Source organism: Eptatretus burgeri, chromosome 5, assembly GCF_056783735.1.
Source record: "Eptatretus burgeri isolate ZD-2024b chromosome 5, Ebu_testis_v1, whole genome shotgun sequence".
Taxonomy (NCBI): domain Eukaryota; kingdom Metazoa; phylum Chordata; class Myxini; order Myxiniformes; family Myxinidae; genus Eptatretus; species Eptatretus burgeri.
The window spans coordinates 96,004,965-96,028,731 of NC_140965.1; the positions used below are offsets into that span (position 1 = coordinate 96,004,965).

Genomic DNA, 23,767 nt, shown 5'->3' on the forward strand with positions numbered 1-23,767 from the left:
CAAAATATATTAAAGAGAGAACAAAGGTATAAATAAAGCTCGGCCTGATTCTGACCTCCTTCTCCTCCCGACGTCTGCGGGCTACTTCGTCGGGACTTCCGCCACTGTCAGGAGCAGGGCTGCGATTTGTCGGAGAGGCACAAGCAGATGGTGGCCTTGGAAAGACCAAGTCTGTGAAGACAACAAAAGAAACACTTCAAACAGCAATTACATTAAAAAAAAATAAATTAATAAAAAAATAAATAGATAAATGATTAAAACAAGAAAACCGTTTTTCCAAACACGCATAGGTCATTTCATGTAAACATGTCACATGTGTTATCCTTAATGGTAAACAGAAGAAATAAAAGAAGTGTGAAAAATTCACAGCTTCTTCAAAGATGGTTTCACGGTGGAATCCTGGAACGAAAAACCAAATAACGTCACATCTCAAAACCCCAAATTTATCCAAAAATATATATCACGACAGTGCTGCCAGCTTTTTATACATCATACACCATCCATGGAAACAACAGAATCCTGAACACTGCTGCCTAACATAAGATGGATGACAAAACTTTCCATTCCCTGAAAGACATCACTCCCAACACGAAACCACCACGTGAATTAGTAATGCTTCAAACAATAATGGGAAACATCTATGGTGAAATACGATTCCTACTGAGGGTATCGCTGAGTGGAGAAAGTCGAATACGTACTCATGTTACACTTCGAGGAAACTTCTGCAAATTAATGGAAAATATCGATGTAATAAAGGTTGCCATTGAGAGATGGTAAAACAATTAAATTTGAACATTTCATTTTTCTGAAGACAAAGTGACAAAACTGCAGATTGTAATTTTTGTAACTAAAGCTGGTGAGAAAGCAAATTGTTTGTACTTCATCCCATAATCACTGCTTTTCCAACTCAACTCTCCTGATAAAGTATTGTAATGGTCGCAGGTCTTCAACGGCTGATGCGGCTGCCGGGAGGAGAAGGGACAAGAGCCATTGGTGTCCGCCAGTTAATTTGCATGTGAATCGGCATCTCATACAAATGACCGCAGCAAATCAGCCTGTACAGAAGCGGCCGAGCAAACCATTACAGGTGATTCACCTTTTTTAGCGCCTTAACTGCATGCATTCCAAACAGCCCAACTTCAGTTTATTCCAATTTTCCATGAGTTTTGGAGTTCTCTTCTGCGATTACTACACAAGTTTTCAATTACAAACAGGATTTAACAACAAAATGTGGCGGGAAAGAAGAAGATGAATATGACCGCACACGCGGAAAAGCCAACGATAACCTCGGGACTCCGACGGCTTAACAATTAACCATATTTCACTCATTTGGGATGGAGAGAGAGAGAGAGAGAGAGAGAGAGAGAGAGAGAGAGAGAGAGAGAGAGAGAGAGAGAGAGAGAGAGAGAGAGAGAGAGAGAGAGAGAGAGAGAGAGAGAGAGAGAGAGAGAGAGAGAGAGAGAGATATATATATATATCCAGAAATCTGTATAGTGTGGCACCATTCCACACATCGTGTGGTCCCGTGGCGGCGGAACTCCCCGTGATCACTCCCGATCATCTCGTGGAGGGCTTGGCCCCACGGTTGCTAGTGTGCCCGATCCCAGCACTTACTCCCTGCACTACAAACTGCGAAGCCAGCGGCATGCAGGCAAGAAGGGCAGGCGTACAAGTAAGCAGATGCCAGGTACACAGATGAGACTGACTCAACCACGAAGAGCGCTGAGAGAGAGAGAGAGAGAGAGAGAGAGAGAGAGAGAGAGAGAGAGAGAGAGAGAGAGAGAGAGAGAGAGAGAGAGAGAGAGAGAGAGAGAGAGAGAGAGAGAGAGAGAGAGAGAGAGAGAGAGATGACGATGACGACGACAACAATGATGACCAGCCTGCCTTGCTAGTACAGTGTTATGACTTTTATTAGTTCTGGTGGGGTGGGGTGGACCCCCATGGGCACATGTCTGCGCTAAAAGTAGAGTTGAAAAATACAAACAGACAAATTGTACATGCTAACATGGAGATGTTGCAGAGTGTAGGGAGGTGGAAAAATAAGGCATTAGAAACAGACATTTGGACAGGAAAGACAAGAGCTTGCTCAATATTACATGATGCTATCTTGGTAATTACATCATGCCTATTCTAACATGCACTCGGAAGTAACTATTCCAACTATTCCCATTCACTCTTGAGACCAGATCCATAACAACGGTGTGAATGCAATCTCGGTTTGCCTTTATAGAATCCTAAATAAAAGCCTTATGTCTTACATTAAGTGTGCTCTCTCTGTTTGGATCAAAATCAGTAGAGTCGTGAATAGTACTATTTGTTGGTTGGCTATGCCTTTATTTCTTCGAACACATACCATGCTGATGAAAGATAAAACAAACAAACAAACAAAAATATATGTACATATACATATATACACAGATATATCTTAGTTGCATGAACAGCAACCTCCGAATAATATACAGCCACACCAATGCAGTTATCCGCTGGAGTCTAGGCTCCAAGGACAGCCGAACTATCATGGCTCTACACGGACCCAAACTGAGCGGTTAATGTAGGACAGTATTCTGACAGGGTCTATCACCACACAGATTATAAATCAAGATTCCTACAAGTTTGATCCTCCGTGGTTTCCAAATGATCCCAAATATTGGCAATAATGGCAGCAACATGAGGCATGGCACCAGAATCCCAACAGACAGAACGGTACAAGTCAGAATAATGACATCAAAAGCTAATCCCTCTATGGAGCCAGACACAAACAAGCAGCCACACAAAAACCAGGTCAGGAAGGAGGGAAGGCACAGGATGAAGAAAACGAGGCTGCTGCAGAACTTGAATGGTGCAAACTCAGGAGAAGGAACGAAACAACGGGATGGAGAGACACTGCCAGGGCACAAGGAGCAGAAGAGAGCAAAGCTTGTTTCACTCCAAATGGGATTTTTGTAATGTTCACATTCTGTGCACCGTTAGACATTAACATAACAATCCTCACCCTCCACACATCGATAGAGAGCAGCGTGGAAGAACGGTTGTCTTCCATGCTGAAGTAGTGTGGTCAAATGGCTGTCTTCCAAATGAAAGTGGTGCACTAATGGTAGCCTCTGGGAGGGGAGAATCATTTCCCTGTTTGTGGGGGGGGGGGGGGGTGTGCCGCATCGTCCCTTTCATTTTCCATCCTTTTCCGTTTAGACATCGAAGAAGAAATGTATGGGACGCCTTCACCGAGCTATTTCTAAGTAAGCCAATGCCCGTGTCCTCACAGGTACTACAAAAACACCTTACCCTATGCACAAACCAATACAGGAAAGAGTTTTTACAAGCTAAGTGAACACATGATAATAAAAACCTTAATTTAACGACTGCCCTCTTCCTCCCAAACTTATCTGTTATTGGTTGTTATCCCCATATGCAGGTTTCTGAAGGTGGAACAGAGCCCTCCCAGGTCCCGAAGTATCTACCTCCATTTCAGAAAGCAGGGGTGTGGGGGAGTCACGATTCATGGACCAAGCTGTGAAGTTGTGTTGTTCTCAAGGTTTTGTTCCAAGGGCTGTTTTCAGTATAATCACTGGGCCCCGCACAGCTTGAAACTGCACTTTGTTCGTATTAATATTCCCCTAGGATGATTTCAAAGATCTCCGTGAGGTTCTTCATCATCATTCCCGGTGCTCCAATTCGCACTGGCACAATTTTGGTGCTCTTCAATTTCCAGGATCATTTCACTTCATTCTTGAGGTCTTGATACTTAGTTATTTTCTTGATTTCAATGATACTTAGGCCAAAATCACTGAGTATTGACACCTCAATTAGCAATGGCTGTTTAATTTTTTTTTACCCAAGTACTACATCTGGCTGCAATGCTTTATTTTCTATGTTCACGCTCGATGGGATCATCAGGTCATTTCCTTATTCTTAATTATCGCTTTTGGTTTGTGTTTCCATGAGTATTCTGGGATTGGGATATTGAAGTTTTTGCAGAAGTGCCAGTGGATTACTCCACATGCTCTATTGTGCCTTTGGGTGCACAGCTGTTCTGACATTAGTTTTTTTTACATCCTGATAGGAGGTGGCTCATGCTTTCTGTTTCTACCTCACAGAAACTACACTTGTCTGATTGACTCAGTCCTGCCATTTTCTTAAAGCCATTGGTGTAGTGTCCTTGGTCTTGGGCATTAATAATGATTCGTTCTCCATCCTAATTGAGCTGATCTCTTCTTTGCCATTCCAATGATCCTTCTTTGTCCATGCCCAATCTGCCCAATGTTTTTTGAATATCTTCCGGTGTGTGTGTGTGTGTGTGTGTGTGTGTGTGTGTGTGTGTGTGTGTGTGTGTGTGTGTGTGTGTGTGTGTGTGTGTGTGTGTGTGTGTGTTGTACTTTGTGATTTTGATATGCTGTACACATACATTTGATGGTATGGTACCATAGTTGGAGGCAAAGTTAATAACCCGGCAACATCAACCATATGTTCACCAGCATCCATTCGACGCACATCGAATTTCACTTCGAAGGCAACACTTTTACACTGTCTCTTAACCACAGATACATCCTTGTCACTAAAAACTTTATGAGGAAGCATGATGCTTAAGGATCACAAAAATATTTCACGATAAACTTCACAAACTGTGGCAACATCGGAAAACATAGACTGCATGCCATGAAAATGAAACAAAGACAACGGAGGGTATGGTGAAGCTGTGTATGAATGCCAGAATCTTCATCCCAGATGTACCCATGTGACATTAAATTACTCAAAATACAATTCTCAACACCAGTGTACAGCAGTAAACTTCAACACAAATTATACAGGGTACAATAAGATACAGTACACTACAAAAAAAACAAAAAAATCACCAGAATATTCCATCCATCCATTGGGACCACACTCCATAAAGAGCATCAGTGCTGGCAAAGCAGTGCCCTGGGCCATGAGGCAGAATCCTGGATGGGTCACCACTCCAACACAGGATACTCAAATGGCTCAATCATCCCAGCAAGCTGGTACTCATTTTGCCAACCTCAAAAGGATGGCAGGCTGAGTCAACCCCACCTGGTATTAATTCAACAGCTAAACAGGATTTGAACTCATTATGCTGGGATCCCAAGTCCACAATCCAAACCATTAAACCAGCACCAGGCATACCAGGATATTGCACACAAATAATATATTGTACAGTACATTTATTTGTGCACGGCACAAAGTAGTTTGTGTGCAGGGTGTGTGGAGGCAAAGACTGAGGCAATGGATAAAGGAAATTACCCAAGTTAATGTATATATACATATACATATATATATATATATATATATATATATACATATATATATACATATACATATATATATATATATATATATACATATACATATACATATACATATACATATACATATACATATATATATATATATATATTTACATATACATATAAAGGCTAACCATTCATAACTCATTGAGAAAAATAACTGTTTATGGCAGGAACCTGATCCCACTGCTGTAATATTTGTCAAAAAAAGGAATGAACATCATAATGGAGCATTAATCACCATGCAGCAGTTTCAAAAACATACATACAGGTACTAAGGAACACACTTGAGTGGTAACATGTAATTTTTTTGATGTACCGTATTCTTTTGCAGAGCATCGGTGCTGTTGGAGCAGTGGCAACAGTTATACTTTTTGGGTCGTTTGCCATTTGGCAAGAGTTATACTGGGTGGTTTTCCATTGCCTTCCCAGTATTGTTTGTCCGTGTTGTATCCTTTTAAAACCTGACCGGCAAATAAGGAAGCAGCACGTACCATTTCTAAAGTTTTTGGTACGACTCAGAGGGGGTTTGAACCACGAGCGTCCCAGCCTCAGAGTAGATACTCCAACCATTCCGTCGCTGAGCCTACTAACTTGCAATTACTGTGGATTAATTTCACATTTCCCTCTGGGGTTAATGCATGATCAAATACCATGATTAAATAAATACCAACACTGTAGAATGCTTTGGATTATTGAACAGGAATCATGTAGTCCCAATTAAGGTAGAGATATTAAAAAAAAGGTAAACCCATACAATGTATGTATATATATATATATATATATATATATATATATATATATATATATATATATATATATATATATATATATATATATATATATATATATATTCAGTTTAAATAAATTATTTTAACTCGTTGAAATTATGTTTTTGATTTTTTCAAGTTATTCGGTTTTAGTGCATGATAAATTAATGTGCTATTTACTCCATTTACTGAGAACAGTTCTCGATGAAGACGCATGGATGAGTTGAAGCCCTGAACATATTTACGCCACCTCCTCCCCCCACGACATTGTAAAATACAGAGGGAATTCAAGCCGAATTAAACTATAGCCACCCACGACACAAGGAATAGAGAGAGCCTCCACCCACAACAGCAGTTATGCAAAGTTTCCCCCATCGTCAGCAGTTTGCCATCTGAAAGCATCAAATTTTCCAATCACAGTGTTCCGCACTAAAAAAACAAACAGAGAAATGAAACAGGTGTGTTTGTGGCTCCGGCAGATGTACACAAAGGTTTCTTTAAAAACCAAACAGAAGGATGGCTTCCAAACACTGCAAGTTCAAAGAAGGGGCAGTGAAACCTTCAGCATCTTCCCCCAAAAGAGGGTCGACATGTTGTAATAAGAATGAATAGAGTCACACACAAAACATAATTTCTGTCAATAATAGGTGTGTTGCCTGTCACCTTCACTTGAATATCGGGCCTCACCAGCAAGTTTGTGATCCCACAAGAAGAGGGGGTCACGAAACTGTTGGAGCCAGCAGAGCCAAAAACATTCCCTGGCTGACTGCACAAGAAGTTGGAAATAATTGGGGCTTTTAAAGAAGCAATTTTACACACACACACACACACACACACACACACACACACACACACACACACACACACACACACACACACACACACACACACACACACACACACACACACACACACACACTCGATTCCAGACAACATGTCGGATACCAGGGAGCTACGTTATACCGGGTGCCTCATGAGCACAACGTAACTAGTCATCAGTGACCTCATCACTTCCATAAAATTTCCCGGGACACGGATAGGGATTGGGTGAGTAAAGGATAGACACATTGCAGAGCAGCAAATCTTTCCCTAAAATAATCGCCACATGTTGGTTTGGTTGTTTCACTTCACTTTGGCCAATAAGGAAGACAATATAGTGCAACATTTGCTTCTAGTATATGATGTATTGCAAGTCTGATATATAATTACAAAAACAAAACGTATAGTAATGTACAATTAAAGGAATTCCTCACAAGTGAAAAGTGACCTCATGTTCAATTCTCCCCCAAACATGGAATATTCAATTGTATTTTAGTTTAAGGACAAACAGATGAAATGTATGATCTCTGGAAGCGCCGTTGCGCACCGATGAAGTTCCAATGGGATTTAATTTTCATTTTACCTCCATTTGCAGGATATTTACATTTTATTTGTGTATCTTTCCTTCAGTAGCGAACATGCCATTTAGCTGGTTACCTTGATTGTTTTCCGTCCAGCAGCACATGTGCCATTTGGATAGTTTTATCCATATCCGAGATCAATTGTCCCGCGTTTAAAGCCCTTCATTTTGCCTCTTACCAAGCCACTTCCCTGCATACATTTGGTGCACTCCATTAAAATTGTCCTTCACGTCATGCCCTTGTTTCTGTCGTACAAAACAAATCAATGGTCCTTTCATGAGTCACAATGTTTTTGTTAAAGTGTTTGGATAATTGAGAAGGGAGTTCAAACAAATCCATGAGCTTTGATGAATGCAGTTACAATGGGAATGAAAGACAGAAATAAAATTCGGGTAAAGACTTCTTATTCATCTTCTTCTTCCTTCTCTTCACCTTATTACGGGTGAGGTCCAACAGTACCACGCTTCTGTCCTACCTTGCCCAATGTACTCTACTTCCTCAGGTCAACTCTCTCCACTCTCCAACCACCCCTACCTTACTGATATCCCTCCTCACACAATCCTCCCATCTCAACCGTGGTCTACCGTTTTCCTCCGACTCTGCTCCCTCAACGCAACCACTTTTTGCCATTCTCTCTTCCTCCATCCGCATCAAGTGTCTAGCCCATCTCAGCCGGCATTTCACCAACCTCCCCGTCAAGCTCATCTGCAAACCTAACTCCTCCCTCAGTTCATCCGTCATCCTATCCACCCTCTTCATCACTGTAATCCTCCTGACCCAGTTGTTCGCAGAACTGCAGCCTCTGTTGTTGTCTCTTTGTCAGTGCCACCGTTTTGAGGCCGTAAAGGTAGGCAGGCATCACACAAGACATCAAAACTTTCCCTTTCAATTTCCTTGATATCCCTGTCAACCATTACTACCTCCACCGTCCTCCACACATTCGCACCAAACTGAATCCTCTTCCACACCTCTGCCTCCGACTTACCATCACCACTCACTCTTCCTTCCAGGTACTCACGTATTTCCCTGCCTGATCTCCTTCCTCTCCAACCTGATATCAATATATTTTCTCTGCTGTCAGACCCACATCACCTCAGTCTTCTCCATACCCATCCTCAGTCCACGTTTCCTGATTGTCTCCTTCCACTTCCCCAGTACCATCTGCATCTCCTACTTACTCTTCACCACAACAACCAGATTGTCCACGCACAACATCCTCCCCATACTTCCCCTCAAGCTCACCATCCTGCTTACCAGCTCCATCACCATGATAAACATGAGTGGGCTGAGAGCGATTCCATGCCTCAAACCGATGTACACACTGAACACCTCCGACGTCACAGAACCAACAAAAATTCTTCCCTTCATTCCCTTGTACATCCCTTCCACCAACCTAACTTTTGCTTCCAGCACTCGCATCTATCTCAGTGTCACCATCACCATCTCTCTCAGGACAGTGTCATCGGCCTTCTCCAAGGTGACAAATCCCAATGCCATTTCACCTTGCACCCCCAACCTCTTCTCCACCAGCTGTATCAGGGCAAACATTCCATCCGTCGTCCCCCTACTCTTTCTAAACACTTGTTACTCTTCACCGATCTTGATGATGCACAGCAGCATGTGTTTTTTTACCCACCTAAACTTCTTCACACCCACTACAAGCACCAGTTTTCAACTCATTCCAATCAGAGGTTCAGAAGTGCTTAAAGTCAAACAATCAACCAAACCCTTCAAATTATATACAATATGATTTGTCATCTTCGTGACATATCAAGTGAAATAATTCATGCAAAAGCACAGAGTGGCATCAGCATAACAAAACCAGATCAACATCAGTTAAAAACACAAAAAATGCTATTCTTCAACAACTTTCTGTATAAGATGACAGCAGTCCTTTAACATTCAAATGTTTGAGCTTAAGAGGCCCAGATTAGAAATTAGAAAATGTTGGTAAACACAGATAATAAATGGCAATGAAAAAAAGAAAAAAAAATTCAAAAGAAACAACTCACCCAGAAATATTTGTATTAAGATACCATTATTATATAAAATACACCCGAGCGGGTTTGATGGTCAGCTCGGATACAAAACTTGATGCAACCGAGTGTTAATCAACCTCAGCGACTACGGAAAGTGAAAACAGAATTTAAATTGAACTTAAAATAACCGTGAGAAGCCGTGTTGAAGTCAGCGGACCTCGTGTTGCCCAATAAGCAGGGCCAGACGACAGAGGTAACAAGAAACTTGTTGGTCGAATTAAATCTTCTTAATAATCCCGATGACAACTATTGTACATTATAGCCGCCCGATGCTTCCTTATAGGCCATTTGACCAATCGGTCATTTTGCACTTGATGACCCTGTAACTTTGACCCCGAGGCGAAAATGCGAAAAAGGGCTCAGACGATATATATATAGAGCAACTAGTATTATAATCATCGTGTAAAGTAAGAACTGAATCGGCCGAAACGTCTCTGAGGAGATAGAAAAATAAAAATTGTTGACGGATGGACGGACAGACAGACAGACAGACGGAACTGAGGACATCGAATGGTTAGATTAGGTCAGCGAGCTGCCCTAACTAGCAGGGGTAGCCGGCGTTGCCGGCTTTTTTTTTGTGGGGGCCGAAAACACTTCCTGTCACACACACTAAGGAATGTGGTCGGCGATCATTTAATATTCCCTTTCAGGTAGCTACAAAGGCTTAGGCACGATAGAGAGATTTAAAAATGGCCATCATGGTCACCTGTTCAACTCACAATCCCATGAGATTTGTGGAAACCCTGCGAAATTGCAATTGACAAGTGATCATGACCATGAGACCCGAAACCAAGAGATCGCAAAATCACTTCACACATAGAGAAATGTACTGTACCTGACAGGGTGGTCACAAAGTCATGTTACCCCGACCCCTCCTCCCCCTAATCATCATCTACCCTGGTACATTTCATACATATATATATATATATATATATATATATATATATATATATTTTTTTTTTTTGATGTAAATATTTTATTTTTTTTGACAAAAGTTTGGTGTATTCATAGTTTACATTTATACCTCTTGTGTGTTCATTATATTCATTTATCAGGTTCTGTGGAAGAAGAAGAAAAATAGAAGAAAAAGAGGAAGAAGGAGACGACGAAGAAGAAGAAAAAAGAAAGAACAAAGAAAACAAGAAGAAGAAGAACTAATTTTGACTGCTTCCAGAAGATGTTTATTTGTATTTAAATGTCTGGTAATTGTTTGGTATTTATTTATACGTATGTGTATTTGAATATAACTGTCATTAATCAAAAAGCTTTCGACACTGTACAACGATTATTAAAACAAAAAATAGTTTTTTTAGCCTAAAACACTCCCAGGCACTCATTGACGAACCTCTGAAAGTTTGACGAAGATTTGTTCAGTCGTCTCTGAGAAAAATGGTGACTGACAGACAGAGACACACACACACACACACACACACACACACACACACACACACACACACACACACACACACACACACACACACACACACACACACACACACACACACACACACACACACACACACACCTCATAGTATTGATGAATGATCCAGGTGGAGCTCTGAAATATGAACAGGGATTATGGATACAATATGCATTTTAAAAAATTACAAGTTAACCATCATACATATTTAACAATAAGGGGGGGGGGGGCAGAAACAAAGATAGCATAAGAATAAATAAAAAAATCAAGGCACAAACTTTGGAGCGTTTTTTGTTTTGTTCCTTTCATAGGCTATTTTGCAGGGTTTCATGGTGTAACATTTATAACCTGGAATTCCTCGCCTAATTAAAAACTGTCAATCACAATGGTGCTTCACAGGTATGAGGGTACATCGAGCAGTGATGCTGTCCTTCAAAGGGGAGATAAAGCTGGCTTTCCCATCCAAATTTGTTTGTTGATGTTAAAGGACTTTCAGCAATCGATTTCTGTGACTTCATGAGCCTGACCCAGTCTGTGAACTTTCAAATTGAGATTTCCGCCAAAGGCGAATCCTCCCTTCTGAACCCAACTGCATTTTTAACATCTCCTGTTCCTCCACTCCTCCAATTGGTTCATCTGATAACGATCTTGTGGGGGTCCAGATCTCTCTGGAGAGGCATCTCAGTTCAAGAGTCTGGCAGTTCACTCAAGCCGACTGGCAGGGGCAATAAGCAGCCCCTTTACTTCACGATTGGTCTTCTGTCTCCGCTGTCCATGCTATTGATGTTGCCTGGGAAGTCTTCCACAAATTCTTTCCCTCTCCATCTCAGGCACACATATATTTATTCATCTGATCTACAGTTATCATACTCATGCTCTCACCAATGGTATGCTGAATCCTGCAGTGAGGTCATTGCCTTCAAACAACTTGCCTTCTCTTCCTGAAAAGCAAATCTGACTGAAGGCAAATTCAGGTCATTCCACAAAGCCCGGAACAATTGCATGTCCATCCTCAGGAGATCCAGAAAACAACATCTGGCAAATCTCAAGGCTGAACTTTCAAACGTGTCTCCTTCCTCAAAGACCTGGTGTAATGTATGCTCTCCCTTCATCCCTTTCCTCGGTTGAATTGGCACCACAACAAACTCTGCTTATGATACGACTGAATGTCTCAATAGTGTTTGTTTTCAAATCTTGCATCCCCAACCACTCACTCCCTATAGGTATACACATCTCTCAAGAAGAAATCTACCCACTCACCCCATCTTCTCCTGGACACTATCTTTCTCAAGTTGAAGGTGGAGAGGTTTCTGGGAACCAGAGATTCACATTGAGTCAGGCGTGGACAACATCAGTGTCCTTCTTAAAACTCGGCTCTGCTGCTCTTTTACATCCTCCTTCTCCTCTGCTTACCATAGCATTTGCCCTTGGTCACCTTCCGTCGACTTGGAACCAGGCAACATCATTGCTTTACACATAAATTGTGCAAAACCACACCTCTTAACTATTCGCCAATTAGCTTACTTCCAATTAAAATCAAAGTTATGGAATTGATAATTGCAGTTGATGTCAAATCCTTCCCTTTTCTGCAAATGCTTGATCTCAGACCATCAGTTTGGATTCCGACCAACAGACCCAATCACTATACCCTGGACATACTATTTCTGCTCTCCCAACAATGGATGAAGGTCCTCACTCTCAAACAACAGATCAAGACCATCTATCTGAACATATAACAAGCATTTTACAGAGTCTGGCACCAGATCTTGCTTACCAAACTATCAGCCAAAAACATCCAAGGCAACCTCTTCTCATGACTTGCAAATCTTGATTCCCTGGAATCCAAAACCCTCAAAAAACATTGGTGGATCAAAAATCATCACAAAGAAGTCAGTGGTCTCTCCGTCTTCTACTTCCTTCTTTCTTTCTGCACTTGGACAATCTTCCCTTTGTAACCCCACACCAACCTCCCTCCCCACACCACCCAGGTTTGCACACTGCATGAGCAGCTGTCACCATCCAAACACATAATCATTTCTACCCTCATCAATACCTCCCCAAGCAAACCTCTTCCTTTCCAGGTAATTGTGTTTTCTACCCTCTCCCCCATCCACCTTCTCATTACTGGGGCTAAGGTTAAGTGTTAGCCTACTTTGCTCAGACGAAGGGACAATACTCCAAACATCAGCCGCACCTCATTTCGCACGGCAGTAAAGATACTCTTCTCAACTCCTTGTTGATAAATTCCATTGTTTATTTTGTCCACCAACATTAATCGTTATTAGCTTCCAGGGAGACGAGTATTACAATATCTGCTGGATCCCTGGCCAAATTCTAAATTCTTCCCTCCTCGTCTAATTTATTGAGGAAGCACGAGCGTACATCAGTGGCATTACCACACCCAACGGACAGTATATATATATATATATATATATATATATATATATATATATATATATATATATATATATATATATATATATATATATATATATATATATATATATATATATATATATATATATATATATTTATATAGATAGATACTGAAACGCAAAATAAACTTACCACCTTTTAAACCTTCAAATATCAACAATAACACTGCGTGTAGTAAATGTGTGAACTTATTTGTGGACAATTGTGTCCTCACTGTCAGACAAAACGGTCACAGATGGTCACTTGAACCTTCAATGGTCACTTCATAGCACAGCTGTTGAACAGCCGTTTTGACTGTCAGTGATTAGCCAAGGGGTACGGGATTATTTTAATGAGCTGCACGTGATGTCTTGATATTGGCTTTAAAAAGGCCAGTGCAAAATGGGAATTTCAATCAACATGCCACGATTGTCAAGGGATCAACGGCAGTGTGCCTTGGGCATATTGCAAGGCGGATTGAGCTACCGTGAGGTGGCACATCGCCTTGGCTGTTCACACCAGACGATATCGGCCCTGGTGGACAGAGACACCCTCCACAACTCTGCAGATGACAGACCTCGATCAGGGAGGCCAAGAGTCACCACTGCAAGGCAGGACAGGCAGATGGTCCTAAGTCAGATGGCTTAGAACATTGAGGACTGAGTGGGACAGAATCTAGCAGCAATCCATCCAAAGACTGGTAGGCAGTATGCGCCGATGATGCACTGACTGTATCCAAAACAATGGTGGCCACACACGCTATTGAAAGGGGACTGACATTGCACCCTGTGCTGTTCTGTAGTGTATACCAAACTTATGAGATGGTGTATCTTGGTCAAAAACTTGACATGTCATCAATAAAATGCCAAAGTTTCAATTAGCAATTGTTGGTTTGTTTTATTTTGAACTGTTACAATTTTATTACATTTCAAACAAGTGGTAAGTTTCTTTTGCGTTTCAGTATGTTGTGTGTGTGTGTGTGTATATATATATATATATATATATATATATATATATATATATATATATATATATATATATATAAAAAACATACAGATGTTCCACAAATAGTAGTAGTTGTCGAAGTAATGGGCAATCTGAAAAAGCAATAAACTAATAGAATAAATAATGACCACCCTCTCAAATTGTCCTGATGTGACACCTACTTCCTCCTTTTTTTACCCTTACATCTTTCACCTTCCTAACTTCTCGTCCCTTTCTCCACTATCCTTCTCCTCAACTTCCTTTTCTCAAATGCATTCTCTTTTAATTTATCCACCCATGAGCTTCATCCTCCCCACCCCTTCCATCAACATTCAAACACATTTGAAACATATAGATAAACACACACACACACACACACACACACACACACACACACACACACACACACACACACACACACACACACACACACACACACACACACACACACACACACACACACTCTCGTGTGTAGCCTACAGCTGCTGGTTGCATCATTGGTTCGGGACACAGCTATGCTGCTAATGCAGTGCTCTATTACCAGTACACTGGTGCTCATTTCGCTGACCTCGGAAGATTGACAGGCTGAGTCAACCCCACCTGGTGTTAATTCAGTGTCCGACAGGGCTCAAACTCAGGACCATAGGATCCCAAGCCAGCCACCCCAACGGTGTAGCCGATAGGCGTAGATAGCCAATGATCATTGAAAAAAAAATGGAAATTACATTCCATGACAAGATGTGGAGGGAATTTCTCAGGCAGATCATTCCAAACACAACCTTCAGGCAAATCTCCTCCCACTGCACCTTCACCGCACATTGTGCAATGGCTCAACATCATCCACATCCTTTTGCATACGTAATATGTAGATGACTCTCAAAGACAAAAATATCAATTTCAATGGAAAGTGGATATTGAGAGGCAGAGAGAATTGCTGAGTATAGTAGAAGATGTCCAAATCCAAGCTTTCAATTGAATCAGCACGTATAAATGCAGGCTTCAGCAACTGTGGAACGATGGATTGATACAAGTGTGCCTGAGCATGAAACACTGTTGACAAAGTTACATTGTCCGACATTGAAGAAAGGATGATGCAAACTGCAGAATTGATGGGCAGAATGCTTTCCATTGTACAAATGCATCGTCTAGATTGCAATCCTAAAATATTAAATAAGGCAAGTGTGTGTGTGTGTGTGTGTGTGTGTGTGTGTGTGTGTGTGTGTGTGTGTGTGTGTGTGTGTGTGTGTGTGTGTGTGTGTGTGTGTGTGTGTGTGTGTAACTCCAAACCATAAAACCGAGCAGCCTGAAACTTTGCATGCGCACTAAGCAAACTCCAAGGAAATGCAAGAGTGAAAATTGGGTGTTTGGGTTAATTAAAAGACCCCTTTGGAAGATAATTAACAGCATTATTTAATTATATCCTTCATCAGGCGATCCTCAGTCATCTCGCTGTTTGGGGGTCTTAAGGCATTTATTGGATAACTTCACTGGATGCTGGGGTCTGAAGCCGCCATGTTTTTTGGCTTGCTCAACCATGCCTTGACTTGGAACAGGTCACAACAATTTTATGATAAAGTTTTTTTTTCACACTTTCCTCACATATATTATCGAATGCCTGTTCATCATTGCTATAAATCGTTGTATACATCGCTATTTAAGTACTACAGTTTTCAAATTAGCTTGGAGTGATTTCATGCATTATATGATACGATTTTCCACGATCTACTCTCATGGATGAATTAAAGTATATCATCGAAATATTATTTCGGTTTTGAGGATCGGACATCATCTGGACTAAATAAGTGTTGAAATATGTTGTGTAATCTGATAATTTAAAGAAATAACAAGTCTTATAACTAAGCTGATATACTTATTTACTTTAACCAAGCAAGGCTATGTTCCCTCCTCCATACGTACACAAGAAAATGTGAAATTTCCAAAGCATTAAACTTTTCTTTTTCTACTGTTTGGAGAATTATATTGAGTGAACAAAATTTTTTCAGAATGTAACAAAATTAACCAGCTTCATTGAGCTACATGATTTAATGCATTCATTGCTCGACTTGCCACGTCCTGGCCTCCAGAGGGATTGCCTCTCCATAGCGCCTGCCAGATCTGTGTCAATATTTTTGGATGTTTCATGATGTGCTGCACATGGAATCAAACAAATCTGGTAAAAACGAATTGGACGTTTTAAAATAAAGTTATAACGTTTGCGCAGACTCTGAACCAATGCACCATGTGAAATGTGCACAGACGAACAGGCAAAATGGCGGATTTTCGGCAATGTTTATTTCACGGGCGCTTTTGTGTTGTGATGTAACTCATCAGTATCAAGTATCACTCATCAGTCTCAAGATGTAACTCATCAGTATCAGGTATCATCAAGTAATGTACCAAGTATCACTGAGGGCGCTTTTGCCGTGCCCGCCATTCAGAGTGAGTGGTTCGTGCTCTGTCACCCTGAGAAGCGAGTGGTTCATGCTCCGTCACCCTGAGGAGCGAGTGGTTCGTGCTCCGTCACCCTGAGGAGCGAGTGGTTCGTGCTCCGTCACCCTGAGCGAGTGGTTCGTGCTCCGTCACCCTGAGGAGCGAGTGGTTCATGCTCCGTCACCCTGAGGAGCGAGTGGTTCATGCTCCGTCACCCTGAGGAGCGAGTGGTTCATGCTCCATCACCCTGAGGAGGGAGTGGTTCATGCTCTATCACCCTGAGGAGGGAGTGGTTCATGTTCCGTCACCCTGAGCAAGTGGTTCATGCTCCATCACCCTGAGGAGCGAGTGGTTCGTGCTCCGTCACCCTGAGCGAGTCGTTGTGAAAGAACACCCGATTTAGGAGCAGTTTGCCACATTAACGTGTTTTTTAAATTATCAAGCCAAATATTTTATCACCCATCACATGCAGCTGTTAAAAAAGAATGTTTGTGAACATATCCCTGAAACATCAAAATAAAAGCAATGTTGTTTTTCGGTGAAAGGTTTCTGGGTTGTACACAGTACGTAATGTAGTCGATAATCACACTGACTCCAACCTGCCGATAACCGAAAAATTGCCAAGATCAGCCAAGCACGTGTGTGTGTGTGTGTGTGTGTGTGTGTGTGTGTGTGTGTGTGTGTGTGTGTGTGTGTGTGTGTGTGTGTGTGTGTGTGTGTGTGTGTGTTTCTCATAAAGCATAACACTGTCAGACACAGCACTGTATCCAACACTGACATGACATTCATAACACTGACACGACATTCTTTCTGCCAATTCCCCTAACCCTACCCCTACCCCCATCTTTCACTCTCACTTTCTTTCTTTGTCCCATCCTTGTTATACCCCCACCCCCTCCAAATACAGTGCAGTACCCTCTTCCCGCATCTCCAGTCTCCGTCACCATCTCCATCTCCAGTCTCCGTCACCATCTCCATCTCCGTCTCCGTCCATATCCAGACAGTGGTTATGTCTTGATGGTGTTTGTCTTCAGCCAGTTTGCCTCTGGGCGCGTCTGGGCGGCGTTTGCCTCCGGGTGCTTCCGGGCGGCGTTTGCCTCCAGACGCGTCCGGGTGGCGTTTATGTCTGGACGGGAGTTTGTCTCCGGGAGTTATTTATAGTATGACTGGTAGAAAATGAATTTCAGACATTATTTTGTTTCAATCTTCATTGTTGCTCGATGCAGAATCATTTTGATGAGACGGTAGGTATAAATCGTAAATAACGCTCCTCCGCACGTTTGCCTTCCCTTCCTCTCACCCCTCCTCCCTCCGCTCTTCTCTCTACCTTCTCCACCCCTCTCTCTCTCTCTCTTTCCCCCTCTTTTTCTCCCTCCCCCCTTTAGTATTACCATCAATGAAGCGATGGTTGGTATTTGCTTGTCAATAATGAAAGAATGATAACGAATAAGCACAAGCTTTGTAAAATGATGCAGAAGTGGATTTTAACCACATAGACAGGTAAATTAGATGACATCACAACACTTGAGCGCAAACACGTCCCTACAATGTAATACCTCTCTCTCTCTCTGGGTTCAAAAATGATGTATAATGAAAAGTGCACATCAATGCAACAATAAGGAAATCGTCTGGCAGAACATTCCTTTTGCTGGCTGAATCTACGACTGCTTTAATGACCCCAAGTATTCTCACCTTACTGTGGGGTCAAAGCCTGGTGGTGGCTTCATGGTTAAGGTGGCTGGCTTAAGATCTTAAGGTCCCGAGTTCAAGCCTCTGTCGTGCCATAAAAAACACCTGGTGGTTTGACTCAGCTGTTATCCTTTTGAGGTTGACAAAATGCGTACCAGTTCGAGGAAAAATAAGCCATTTGAGTATCCTGCGTCGGAGTGGCGACCCGTCTGGGATTGTGGCCCCGAGCCAATGAAACCTCTGTCTGATGGCACAAAAGGAATGGTTATTATTGTGGTAGGGTCAGATGGGGAACGTTTTTGGTTCCAAGTGCTTCAGAACTGGCTGGCATCCCTGACGTTTGACTCCAAGGTGATTTGGGCAGGAATTTGTAATTTGTTCAGCATGCCAACCATAAGTCACCTCATCTTCACAAATTATACTATGGGATCTTCAATGTTCAACAACTAATGCCAGAAGACAGGATACCAAGGTTAAAGTCCATCGGAGGGAGTCATGCAATTGTCATGAAATTACCCTGCCTGGGAAATACCTGCAATCTCATGGTATATCGTAGGGTTGGCCTGGGAATCACACGAAGACTAAACAGCTCAAAGTAAGTGCGCTCCCTCTGCACCACCTTGCTGGACATATTTTGCCAATCTATAAAATAATAAATAAATAAATACAACACCCATCCCGATTCAATCATTTGCCTGCCAATACAACATGGATCATTTCTCACTTCAATGACTGTGCTCATCATCACTTTTATTCCCCACCCCCCCCCCCCAACTTTGTTAACAGGAATTTTTTGGTTCACATTCATATTTTAATGGTCCTCCAAAATGTCCCTCTGGCCATTAATATAAGGTAACCACCAATAATAGTGGTACAATGCAGCCCATCTTTTCAGAACTTTCCTGCTTCAACATGTGTCTGTATTAAAGTCTACAGCTCGGTTCAGTGTGCATTGCCATTTCTTGGTCAAGTTATTTCATCTACTAGGGCGGATCCAGGATTTTAGAGGAAGCGAGTGGAAGGGGGGGAGGGGGGTTCATTTCCACAGATTGTGTATGGGGAGTGGTGGGGGTCCGAAGAAACTGCATGCCTGTTTGCCCTTTCTCATTCCTCAAAATATTCAAAATATAACATTTCCCACCAAATCGTTGACCGAGTTCAGTACTATGTCCTGTTATTTACAATGGATTGAATCAGCTGAGTAAGCTAAACTTAGATCTTGTGTCTCGTCCATTGTATTAAAGTCCATTTCATCAAGAAATACAAGGAGTACGTATTTGTGAGAAAACAGCCGCATCCAAATCCTCGATGGTTCGACAAATTCTGTAACCACTTTAATGTTTCCTGAAGAAAGTGACAGCGACACTGGGGCTTAACATGAATTGTGGAAAGAAAAATAGAGAGGGAGCAAAAGAGAGGGGGAGAGAGAGAGAGAGAGAGAGAGAGAGAGAGAGAGAGAGAGAGAGAGAGAGAGAGAGAGAGAGAGAGAGAGAGAGAGAGAGAGAGAGAGAGAGAGAGAGAGAGAGAGAGAGAGAGAGAGAGAGAGAGAGAGAGAGAGAGACAGACACAGACACAGACACAGAAACAGCGACAGACAGACACAGAGACAGAGAGAGTGAGACAGAGAGAGTGAGAGAGAGAGAGAGAGAGAGAGAGAGAGAGAGAGAGAGAGAGAGTGAGAGACAGGGAGTGAGAGACAGTGAGAGAGTGAGAGACAGTGAGAGAGTGAGAGAGTGAGAGAGTGAGAGAGTGAGAGAGTGAGAGAGTGAGAGAGTGAGAGAGTGAGAGAGTGAGAGAGACAGTGAGAGAGTGAGAGAGTGAGACAGTGAGAGAGTGAGAGAGTGAGAGAGTGAGAGAGACAGTGAGAGAGTGAGAGAGTGAGAGAGTGAGAGAGACAGTGAGAGAGTGAGAGAGTGAGAGAGTGAGAGAGTGAGAGAGACAGTGAGTGAGAGAGTGAGAGAGACAGTGAGACAGTGAGACAGTGAGAGAGAGAGAGAGAGAGAGAGAGAGAGAGAGAGAGAGAGAGAGAGAGAGAGACAGAGAGAGAGACTGATAAAGTAAGAATAATAATAATAAAAATATTTCAAAATAATTCGACTGCGTGGAGTCAACGGGTAAGCCTCCGCTCTCCCGCACAAACACTTGAGTATTGACATATTTGACCCTTTATCATATCTGGCCCAAAATCTAATCAGTTAATTGCTCTGTCTAACTTTACCTTTGTACCAAGTTTGATGAAATTCTGTCCAATATTTCTTGAGTTAAGACGTAAACAGTAACATTTCAGAGTTCGACCTTGACCTTTGACCCTTGACCTTTATCACATCTGGCCCAAAATCGAATCACTTAATTGCCCTGTCTTACTTTACCTTTTTACCAAGTTTGATGAAATTCTACAATTTGCTTCTTGAGTTATCGCGTAAACGATAATCCGGACGGACGAACGGACGGACAGACGGACAACCCGGAAACATAATGCCTCCGGCACCCTTGGTGTGCAGGCATAACTCGAGTAATTCGACTGCGCGCAGTCGACGGGTCTGCCTCTGCTCTCCCGCACAAACACTTGAGTATTGACATTTTTGACCCTTGACCTTTTTCATATCTGGCCCAAAATCCAATCAGTTAATTGCCCTGTCGAACTTTACCTTTGTACCAAGTTTGATGAAATTCTGTCCAATATTTCTTGAGTTAGGGCGTAAACAGTAAAATTTCAGAGTTTCACCTTCGCCTTTGACCCTTGACCTTTATCACATCTGGCCCAATATCTAATCACTTAATTGCACTGTCTTATTTTACCTTTTTACCAAGTTTTATGAAATTCTACAATTTGCTTCTTGAGTTATCGCGGAAACGAAAATCCGGACGGACGACCCGGAAACATAATGCCTCCGGCACCCTTGGTGTGGAGGCATAATAAAAAGATACAATTAAACACTAAAATAAGAAATTTAATACATTAACTCCATCAAATAAATCATTATTCGTACACCACTTTTGTCTGAAGGATTGCCAATCACCTCTTTGTCTGGCAATAACAATATTCCATATGTGGTCTTGCAACAACGAGATCGAGCTTTAAAAACAATTACTACATAGCATGACTTGTCAGCATCCAAAAGAAGCTTAGTTTCCCTTACCTTATAAACTGCAAGTTTTCCTTCCAAAATCAAAAGCTTAGCAAGAGCAGTCTCTGAACTCTTTTTACAACCAAGTGGTAAGTCATAAACAAAACTGTGTGTGCAAAAAGAAAGAATCATACTTCAAAACAACCAGAATAAAGCTGAAAGAGAAAGGTAAGTCTTGCACAACCAACCAGAATGGCACTCGGTAGAGCCAATACCTCCACCATGCTGAACAGTTTACATTTTGTATCCCATTGATCTGAATCCGGACCTTAGCCAAAATCAAATCAGCTTGTTCTTGTCACCTAACCAACTCATCCACCTACTTTGTCGTAACTCGTCCACAACTTTTTGAAATATCATGCTTTATATTGTTTTTTGCCCCATCACCTAAACGGTGAAGAATCACTGTAAAAATTCTCGGATCCAGATTCGGATCTTCACCGAAATGTAATCAATTCTTCCTTGTCACACACCCAACCAGTCCACAAAATTTCATCCAAATCCATTTAGAAGTTTCTCAAATATCCTGTTCACAGACAAACAGACCGACAGGGTTGGAAACATATCCTCCGTCTCCCTTCGGTGGCACAGGTAATAAGATCTAACCAAAAGCTTCATTTCTCTGTTATCATCATCAATCATATGCCCGTCACTGGAACGGAGACCGAGAATTTGCTGACTCACTTTAATCATCTTCTTGAACTTGAGAAATCTTTACAACATGTGTCTGAATAAACCACTAACCCTCAATCAAACTAAAGCATAAACACCATTTTCTTTCATTAATTCCTTTAGCATAGCTTGTTTCTCATACAAATGATACTGTTTACTGTCACAAAAACCATGAACACCTGCCCCGGTAATCAGAGAATCTCTTATTTCAAGGCTTCAACACTTGTTTGCTTAAATATCTAGACCGATTCATCTTGTAAATTGTTGACAGCAAACACCGATCTGTATTTTAACTTCGTCCCATCACTGATAGAGGTTTGGAAAATAACAATGTAAATATACCACTCCAATCCAAAAAGTCTCAAAGGATGATTTAAAAACAAATAAACTATCACTCAAAATGAAGGTGTTGAAGGACCAATACAAGGTGCGGCACTTAAAACAAAGAAGTGAAAACCAACGCTTTAAAACATGCTCAGAAAAACCAGAAGGAACAACACAAGTACATCACGTCATGAAGAAAGGAATTAGTAATAGAAAAATGATCAAGCAGAGCAAGTGAAAGATTGCACTGGGCTGCATTTGAAATATTTTTTTCAGAGGTCTAGGTTTTCATACGTTTTTTGCATGCTGAATTCAGAAATGTATCTCATTTCGCTCAATCAGGTCAAGTTTTTATGCTATCTCAATTTTAAGGAAAAAAAAATAATCAAAATTTTTGTTTTTTTAATTAGCATTTTTAAAATTCAAAATCAGACTTACATTGACAGAAAATGTACAAACTATACATATAATGACACGCAAGTACACTTAATGTGGAAGAAAGTGCCTTCTCAATTACTTTCATTTCAATTTCAGGAAAATATAGATAAATCGTTGTTTCTGGCAACACCCAACTTCAGTCGCTCCAGCAGTCGCTGTTTTCCTTCGTCTTTTTAATGTTGAATTTCACATTAACGGTACTTGTGCGTCATTTTATATATAGTTTGTACATTTTCTGTCAATGTAAGTCTGATTTTGAATAAAAGTAAAAAAAAACAAAAATTTTGATTATTTTTTTTCCTTAAAATTGAGATAGCATAAAAACTAGACGTGATTGAGCGAAATGAGATACATTTCTAAATTCGGCATGCAAAAAGCATATAGGTGCCTTTGAGAAAACCTAGACCTCTGAAATGATGCAGACCAGTGTTATTTAATAAAACCCAACACCAGATAAATTCTTGCAGATTTGGATTATGTAGCCACCATATCAGTGTGGGTGTGATGCGATAGAATATCGGAGAGAGGTCTGCTCGAGGCTGGACTCACTCTGTGGTTCTGCACTCACTCATCCTATCTAAAATTAGGTTCAAAGTACAATTAAAATCCCAACCTAAACACAACACGTCAGAGGTCACAGCAAATGAAAGGACTTTGTCAAAAACAAACAAACAACGGTTTCCCAATTCGTGCTATCACTTGGTGCATCAACATTAATAAGGACAAATCTTTGCCGCTTATACACAAAATCTACAAAA

The 23,767-nt window shown here is 41.4% G+C and overlaps 1 protein-coding gene across 18 annotated transcripts in view; it reads right to left on the reverse strand.

Annotated features, from left to right (window-relative positions):
- Positions 1 to 23,767, reverse strand: part of LOC147027002 (sorbin and SH3 domain-containing protein 1-like) — a 419,639-nt gene that overhangs the window by 54,069 nt on the left and 341,803 nt on the right. For all 18 annotated transcript variants that reach the window (XM_085882987.1, XM_085882986.1, XM_085883002.1 and 15 more), the window contains one exon: positions 56 to 171. In XM_085882987.1, coding sequence (XP_085739113.1) covers positions 56 to 171 — 116 coding nt within the window. The remainder of the gene's footprint in view (positions 1 to 55; positions 172 to 23,767) is intronic.